Source organism: Aulonocara sp. 'chitande type north' Nkhata Bay, linkage group LG14 (genome assembly GCF_057382095.1).
Source record: "Aulonocara sp. 'chitande type north' Nkhata Bay isolate Kocher_YH1m ecotype deep benthic linkage group LG14, A_spYH_male_GT1.1, whole genome shotgun sequence".
Classification (NCBI taxonomy): Eukaryota; Metazoa; Chordata; class Actinopteri; order Cichliformes; family Cichlidae; genus Aulonocara; species Aulonocara sp. 'chitande type north' Nkhata Bay.
The window spans coordinates 16,168,873-16,178,405 of record NC_141357.1 but is presented as its reverse complement, the minus strand read 5'-3'; the positions used below and the strand labels follow the sequence as shown (position 1 = coordinate 16,178,405).

The 9,533-nt window shown below is 38.1% G+C and overlaps 1 protein-coding gene across 1 annotated transcript; it reads left to right on the top strand.

Moving 5' to 3' along the window:
* On the top strand, positions 1-2,317 carry snrpd2 (small nuclear ribonucleoprotein D2 polypeptide). The gene is made up of 3 exons (XM_086261223.1): positions 1-120; positions 968-1,147; positions 1,871-2,317. Coding segments are annotated over exons 1-3 (357 nt in total). The 5' UTR covers positions 1-118; the 3' UTR covers positions 2,046-2,317.
* The last annotated feature ends 7,216 nt before the right edge of the window (positions 2,318-9,533 follow it).

Below are 9,533 nucleotides of genomic sequence, written 5' to 3'. Positions count from 1 at the left end.
AGCGCCTTCAAACGACCCGGAAGTAGTTTGATCCACGCGAGCCCAACGGAATCGTTGCAGAGCGAGCTGAAAACGACCGAATTGTTACAGAGTGAGCTGAAAACGACCTAAAGAAACCATGTAAGTGTTTGTGATGATCAGCTGCTGTTATGAGAGACTGGTTATTCTTTCAGACACTGAAATCCGCTAATAGCGAGCATTTAAAAGGCTAACATTGTTAGCCTTTCTGCTACCCGGGCCGGTTAGCTTGATGCTTTTTAGACGATTTCGGAGCTCTGCCTTTTCATAACTAGCTGTGTTACAGATTTGTTGTAGTTATATCAAAGTAGTTCGTACATCTGGTCTTCTTTGTTGTAAAGTTTCAAAATACTGATTCCGAAATCAGACTATAGCGTAAATGCTAGTTTTCTAAATGCTAACAAGAGACAATGTGTGAGCGTGCGTTTTCATGCTGGTAAATAATTGCGACCTGTGGCAGTCTAGTGACGTAAAAATTATTATTTTAAAATAGTTTAGCATAAAGGTCCCCAAACATGTCCCAAAATATGACTCACTGAAGCTTTTAAATGGCGAGGTTTAAGCTTCAGCGTGTTGTCTGATAAATGCATCTCTGTGCCCAATACCTATTTTTTTTACAGGTGTAGTGAGGTACTTTACTTTGTGTACTGTGTACAGCTTAAGTTTTCCACTTAACTTTTCTCAGTAAGTAGTCACACAACAAATAATGAATGAATTTTTGCGAAATGTCATAATAATTAAAAAAAACATCAAAATGTATAATCGGGCTATCTGTACCTGAGCTGTGTCAACGCACAAAATTCCCTGTTGTAGGATCAATAGTCTTGTTTTATCTTAGTAACAGAAAACCTCCAATAGTGCTACTTTACTACTTCAAATATGCCATTGTCATTGTCACACTCATTTATTAGGATACTGTTATGATGTTGTTTCATTGTTTCATTTGCAGGAGCCTCTTAACAAAGCCCAAGTCAGAGATGACCCCTGAAGAGCTTCAGAAGCGAGAGGAGGAGGAGTTCAACACCGGCCCCCTCTCAGTCCTCACCCAGTCAGTGAAGAACAACACGCAGGTCCTCATAAACTGTCGCAACAATAAGAAGCTGCTCGGAAGAGTTAAGGCTTTTGACAGGTATTGAATCAGACACTTATTTAGTATTTAACACTCTTGAGGGTATAATGTGAGACTTACTTGTATATATCAGTGTGTTTTTTTTTTATCATGTTTCTTTTGTCTGTTTTCTTACATTTAAGCCTTTATTTCATTATTATTGCTAGCCAATGGTGATAACATGCTATCGCGTCACTTTGGTCCCTTTTTAGTATTCACTCGTTTCCTATTTTTCTCCATTGGAGTCACATTTAGCACCTTTACTTTGTTATTAAATATTGCCCTCTCTCAAAGGTAAAAATAACCAAACACATTTAGTTTGTTATTCTTGTATAATGTAGCTGGAACATCATAATCCTCAGGCACATTTGATCATTTTAATTAGCTGGTTTACACACCTAATGAGTGAAAGATCTGCCAGCTGAATCCCAGAGGAAATGCCAACTCCTATTGGTGTTGCGTCAGAAAAATCTGTTATAGAAATTGAAAACATGCAGAACTACCCACCGGGATAACCCACTGTGAATGAGGTAGCAGCTAAAAAGTACTTTTTGTTTTGTTTTTTCCATTATAGGTGTGATATTTATTTATTATTTCTTCTGATACTGCAAAAGATTTAAAAAAAAAATCACAGAACATGTAAATGCATATGTATGAGTACCTGAGTAAGATCACAGGGCTTTTATTTATGTATGCATTTATTTTCTATAAATTACTAACATTACATCACCATCGGCATTTCAGGCATTGCAACATGGTCTTGGAGAACGTGAAGGAGATGTGGACAGAAGTTCCGAAGAGCGGGAAGGGAAAGAAGAAGTCGAAGCCCGTAAATAAGGACCGCTACATTTCTAAAATGTTCCTCAGGGGGGATTCTGTCATCGTGGTGCTGAGAAATCCTCTGATCACAGGAAAATGAACTCTCTGAACCGTTCACCTATTCTTTTTTTCTTTTTTTTCTTACACTTTCTCAAGGCAATTGATTGTAGTTGCCGTAACCTTATTTGTTTTGATTTTGATGTTGGATCACTGAATTCACTATTAAGACAGAAAACATGTCATCAAAAATATGTTTCTCCCATTTGACGGTCATTTAAAATGTTAGGCACGAAAGTGACCAATTTTTTTCTTTGTCTGTGGAGCTTTTCTGTCTTTTTCATTTTCATAATAAAAGTGATGAAGAGATGAAAACATTGTGCAGATATTTTTATAGCTTTTAGAGTGTATGTAGTTTACATTACACAAATGTAGACTAGTCTTTATATTATTAATTTTTCTGACAAAACAATGGTTTTATGTTTTCAGATTGTCTGTTTATCCCATTCTCAAGAATTCAATATTTCAGCTTCATCACATTTGGTACATCTATTTATGTTCACTTGGGCTAAAAATCAACATCCCTGACTTCAAAAACCATTTTGGCTCCAACTAAAGAATTAATTTAATAATCACTGCACGCTTTCACACAAACATCTGACTGGGTCTTTAACTTTACCAGTAATTAAAATGATGATGTGATAAACTTGAATAACCATAACATTTACAGTGACATAACGTCTCACCAACAAAGAAAAAGAACTTTGCTTATTATTCAGGGCCAGAACTCAGAAACAGACAGGACTTGTTCTGACACAAAAAGGTGACTTTAATCTTTGCCGCCCACTTGGAAGTCCCTAAAAGTCCATTTTACGTATCAGTTTGGACGGATGTTACTATAAAGTTCAACTTCACTAATCGACGAGCGCATACGCTCATGAGGTTGTACTTGGTGGTATTTTGTAGCGCTCGCTCAGTGCAGTCATTGAAAAGTTGTTTCTCCTTGCCAGCCTCCCCCTCCCCTTCTCCTCCTCATTCTCCTCCTTCCACTGTCACCCTTTCACTCTCCCCTGACAGCATCTAAGGTGTCGGGCTTGATTTCAGTCAGCAGCGCTCAATAAGCAACAAACTGCCGTTTAAAGGCCCACTGCATTATTGATGAGACCAGATGTGCTGACTGTCACTTCACACCCTCATCTCTCTCCATTTCGAGCCGTTCCCTCTCTGCCGCTCGGCCCCTCCTGACCACTTTGTTAATTGTCTTAATAGCTCGACAGCTAGTGTCGCCTTACTTCTCCCTACCAGTTGGCATCTAACCTCTGCTCTGTGGTGCTCTCATATTCAGTGGTTACGTAGATGAAATGCTTGTTTGTGTATTTTATAGTTTTCTGTGAAGGGTGGGCGGGCGGGTCGTTGAGAATTGCATGCCTCTGATTTCTGAATCGTTCCTCTTGTTTTATCTGATGGAACCTCATGAAAAAATTGCTAAATATGTTTACAGAAGTATCCTGAATTTTCTGCTGTCATCTTAACATCTTGACCTCTGTTTTATAATTTATGTCACATTACACTCTCACTGTTAACCCTGCGCCTATCAGCCCAGCACCTGTGGAGTATCTGTGTGAGGGCAACAAGTCGTCACTGATTTACAGCTCTCAGGTGAAGCCTGCTGGGTGAGTCAACGGGAGAGTCGGGCTTAGCGCTTTATGTGAAATGTAGTGAACTTCTGTGACTGCTCTAATAGCTATTGCACTAATGCTTCTGGCAAATCCAAGTTTGAGATCATGTTGCGGAGGCCGGAAAATAGACGAGTTGTTTCATAGTCAGCCCAAGGGCACACAGCAGCTGTTCAGGGCCCTGCGGCAACCAGGAAGCCCCCAAAAGATCTGATCCTTTTTCTGTAGTTCAGATTTACCCATGTTGTAGATCAAGTAGTAAACCATCCAAAACAAGATAGGGACACTTTCACTTAGAAATCAGTTTGATGTGAGAGTCGGTAATCCACACATCAAACATGACAGATAAGGGATTTTTTATTTTTCCCTTGTTGTTACCTTACCCATATTTAAATCCACAAAAAAAAAAGATTTTAAGCATGAAAATAAATAAATCAGCTCATTTTCATTCACCCTCATTTATTTTTTGTGGGCCAAATCTAATGGTTAACATGGTGAAACTGGAAACATTATATCAATTTTTATTAACGTAATAAATAAAGAATTACTACGACGGTTACAGCAGCAACCCAGAACAGTGACCCTTCTGTTTAAGCTGAGAATCTGAGTGAAAGACCTCATTCATACAGACTAAATCCATGGCTCTGTGCTATATGCTTCACTTCCACCAGTTTAATTATGCTCTTTGTCAAATATACAAGGCGTTGAAATGTATATGCTTGACAACACACTTGAAAACAAATATTTCAGCTCTATTTTTAGCCTGGTGCTAGTAATGTGACGACAAATAGGGTCACAGCAAGAACAATCAGTTTTGCCCTTTTGCACAAAGTAATCAGATCACCTTTGTAGTGCGACCTCTTTACATTAAAATGAAATTTGACTGAATTTGACCAGGACTCCTGAGCAAGAAGATAACAGACAGTTATGAAATATGAGCTTTCCGGTGTTACCCGGGCATTCCAGTACAGGAGTCCAGTTTCACCTTCAAATTAAGGTGGTATGATTGCCTTCCCTGACCACTTCGCATTGCAAGATTATAATCAATTAGACAATATACTGAGCATTGGGCACTTTTTAAGTATCCCCATTGACCAAGAATGCCAATCATAACACTTAACGGCCACTCCTTTCTAAATATAAGTAACATTTCTTAGGTCAGTTCTTCAGATGTAAATGTTAATTTCAGACATGATGCTAGAACTAGAGACAACTTACAAGAGCCTTGAACTAAGGACTCCATGCACACTTACAATCTGCACCTCTGCACTGAGATGTTAATTGTATTGTATCTACTTTTTGTAATACCAACAGAAGCTAACAACAATAATCAGTGAAATCAATATTATAAACAGTTGAAAAGCCACAATCGCGAAATACATCATTCTTTTTTGGTAACTATTTTGAACTCTGTTCATTCTGTTCCACTCATTTCCTTCAGATATTATTTCCTTTATGACTTTCATGCAAAGGTGAGGGGTCAGATTCAGCATCAAACAGAAGGAAGCTTCGTTGCAGGGGCGCTCCCACTGAGGCAGCGGGCCCTGGATAGGAGCAGATCACCACTCCTTAGACTCAGTCTGTGATCGTTTTTTTTTTAGGCACAGTGAGAGATTGTCCCTTTTGCTATAAAAAAGAAAAACCCCTCAACTGTAAAAACTGACACTTTATGTATACATTTACCTCCCTTACCAAGGGTGTTTCCAGGTTTTCATCTTGAACTTTAAAGGTAAAATGTTTTGCAAAGTGGGAAAAAAGTATTTAGACTATTTCCTTACCTAAAAGTTAAAAACCTTAAGTAGTTTAAACCTGCATTTGATTCTATCATGTTCCAGCTGTTGATTTTAATAACTTACATATTGCTGGTCAGCTTGATCTCAGATAAGTCATTTAATTTATCTCCAAAATAATTAGTGAATAAAGCTTTAAAATAAAAGGTACATGGTATTATATTTTCATCCAAAACATAATGGAGTAAAATAGAAAAGTAGTATTACATGGAATTACTAAAAATAAGTTACTACAGTTACATTAAACTTGTACTTCAGTAAAGCACATGAGTAAGTCCTATCCATGATCTCATCCAATGGTATTGCGCATTGTGAGACATGTACCTGAGCCCCACCTGGGTTAGTGACACTCATGAAGTAAAAAAATTTTTTAATTTAAACATAAAGTAGAAAAAGAGGACGTTTCTTACTATGACTTGTGTTCTTAGGTGAACATATAAAATACATGGTGACAACATATTTGCCTGCTATTGTATATGAACACCAGTCTTAAATAATGTTTTGTTGATGGCCAGGACTAATGCTGTCTTTAAAGCTGGTATAAAAATTCTCTAAAGGTGAATTAGTGAGCTTTACGGTGGCCCTGAGCATTCAAGTGCTCTTCCATTTAAATAAAGAAAGGCAAAAAAAACCCAGCAAATATAAAAGTTCAGCAAAAGCATGCCAGGGGCGCCACCATTTTTGCTACTGTACCTTTGCACTGTCCACTTTCTGCTGTGACAAAACAAATTTCCCACATGTGGGACTAATAAAGGTTATCTTATCTTATCTTATCTTATCTTGTCTTATCTTATCCTATGAGGGGCACTGGCCACCCCCCAATTCTGGGAGATAGCCAACTAGAAAGACGGTGTAATAACTTTAATAAACGCGAGCACAGGAGAGAGGGAGACACCCTACAATGAGTTGAAACATTATTGTTATTTAAAACTGATTATTTCAGATTTCAAAATCTTATTTGGTTTTCATATGTGCCCATTTTCTGTGATAACAACAACAATTAGCAAGAAATTACCTAGACATATAATACTTTTCTTGCAATAATTTTTGCCATATTTTTCAAGTAACCTATATCTGACAACAGCATAATAAAATTGGTAATTATTTTTTGGGTGTGCCCCAGCAATATTTTTAGTGGCCCCTACATGGCCACCCCTCTGAAAAAAATCTGGAGGCGCTCCTGACCCAAACAAAACACCATCACGTGTTAGTGAGGTTGAAAAGGTCAAAGTCTAAGGCACACATAATCTTTTTTATTAAAACCTGTAATGACCAGTTGAGCGTTCAGACACAGACTCTAATTTCATTTCACTTCATTTTATGCTATCGGTTAATAAGGTTAAAAGTACTATTTCGGTGCCGGTTTGCGCTTATTTTGGCTGTAGCTAAGTAAGCACCTGCCTGGGCGCCTTAGTGTCACCCCCGGAACCTGAAGGTAGTCTATAGATTATAGAAAACCAAGTTCAGTCTCCCTTTTATTTACTGTGACAAACACGAGCGACCTATCACAAAGTGTAAATCTACAGCTTGTTTAGGATCAAATAGCATCTCTCAACAATGAAACTCAGCTGCAGCATCGTGGGACAAAGCCCTGTCACATAGCCGGTGGGTCTATTTGGAGATGCCTCGGATAAAGACAACTTTAGGGACCTGATTTGTCGGGTATCATCGTGCATTTGTCTCAGATTACTTACACTCGTGTCAAAGACACTTCAAGAAGTCTCTTTCCCTCCAGATTTTGGGGAGGATGAGCGATCCGTGAGCAGGAAGGCAGATGTTTTATTCAGTAGGTAAGCGATAAGAGGGGGGAAGTGTGATTATGATAGCGATCGGCCAAGCATCGATAGGCAACCATCCGAGGAACGCGACACCCTGCAGCGCATCGATCGGGCTCCGGTAACCGGAGCCGCCGCCGCAGTTTGTTTTCAAGCAGAGCCGCGATCCGGGTGTCATAGCCGCCAGGCCAGGTGGAGAGGAATAGGGAGGGAATGAGAAGGAGAGTATCAGCTCCGTAAATACATAAACACTGCCTTCACTCATCTCTTAAGTGAGGAATGACAGTAAGTGCAGCCAAAACAGCGGGGATCAGGTGTATCTCTCTGCTGTTTACAAACATGCTCTACTGTACCTGAGTAAAGTGGTATAGATATGTTAACCCTGCAACAGTGGACATCTGAACACAGTAAGACTGCTACAAATGAAATATATATATAGGATTATAGTATTGTTAAACACAATACTATAAATGAAACTACACTAAAAAATACTGCAAATATAAATACAGTAAAATAAACTGCAGTAACGTGCAGTTGCCAGCAAAGTTACTGTAAAATTAATTCACAGTAGGTGCTGCAATTTTATTTATAAAACATCTAGGCTACTGTAAGTTTAACTACAGAAAAGCATGAAATTATAAGCATTGAGCATTAAATTTACAGTAACTTTGCAGTTAACTTCATTTACAGTAGCTTTTCTGTAAGTAAAATTACAGCAAATTACTATCAAATCCACTTACAGCAACTTTACTGTAAATGCAGTTACAAAAAAATGTTTACAGTCAAATTACTGTAAACACTTTTTACAGTAATTTACTGTAAATTCTACAGCAACCTGTTTACATTCTGATCATGTTTTATAATGAAAGTACTATTTTCATTTTAATGAGACATTCATTCTGACAATAAAAGCACATTCATCCTTATTTTCCCTGCGGCGTAGCTATTTATAGCTCTAAGTATTTTTTTTTTAAATAATTGTTATTAAATACATGCATATATATTTAAATGCACTAATTTTATTTTATATCACATTAACTGTTTAATTAAGTTTTACTTATAGTGTGAAACTTCACAACCCCAACAATCTAACATTTCCTCTACAAGTTTTGCTTGTGAATTCAAACTCTGATCTCCTGTCAATGCCAAATATCTTTAGCTGTAGAAACACAACTCATGGTGTAATAGCTAGCTTGAATTGTACGTTGTTCGTTTTTCTGGAGTTCCTACAACATGGAAACGAATCGGTTTGTTTGTTTTGGTCAAAATGTTTTGAATTAAATTAGGTTTGTGTATTTTTCTGCTTCAGAAATGTGACGATGTGACAGTATAACCCAATAAACAAGCGAATGTTCAGGATGTTCTCTGCACTCCTTTAGGTGACGTTACCTGATGGTCATGTAGGAAAGTTTTCTTGACATTGCAGGAACATTCACTTTTGCTAAAAATTACAGTTTGGAGGACTTTACAGAAATCCTTCCTGGACTTTCAGCGTCACCATTCGGGTTAATACTCACTGCTCTTACCTGTTGCCATGTATTATTTCAGCTAGGCAGGCACAGCAGGCCGATACAGATGCATGATTATTTCAAATAACTTACAATTTGAAGGATAGACAATGTGGATATGTTATTTCTTCCAGGGTTCACAGTGGTGATTATCCATGTCCCCTCACAGATGGGTTTGAATTCACCAAACTGGCCAGCTGCTTCAGCTTCCTTCCACAGGCCAAAGACATGTTATTTAGCTGGTGACTTTATATTGCCTAGAAGTATGAATGTGAGTGGTCTGCCTCTCCATGCCAGCCCTGTAATAGATGTTAGCTGGATGTTATTGTTGTTTATTTAACTGTTTATTTGACTACATTAAAGAATACCTAACTCTTTATAGTCTTGTAATTCTTCAACACACTTGTCTCAGGGCATTTAATGGATGTGACACCATCTGTAGATGCAGATGTCATTCATCCCTGCTGTCTTTGAGTTCTTAGACTTTTTGAGATTCCTTTAAAGGAAGAATTGTCCAAGTTAAACTCTGGAGAGGGAAGACTAGCTTCACACTGATTGCACAATGTGAAAAAAATACAGGGGCCCCACGTTGACAGTCTAGTTTTTCCAGCACACTGACTGTGAGATTAATACAGATAGGCCAAACAGCTTCACCTGGATGTAATTTGTTAGGCTTGTATTGCCATCTAGTGGGTTGCAGAGATAACACACAGAGGCCTTGTTTGGATTGTCTTAAGTTCCCTTTCACTTACACTGTACCCTCAAGACTGACACATTCATGTGTGGTACAAATAACACATGGATACAAGCCAGGAATCCTTTTTGTTTTGACTCTTTCATTT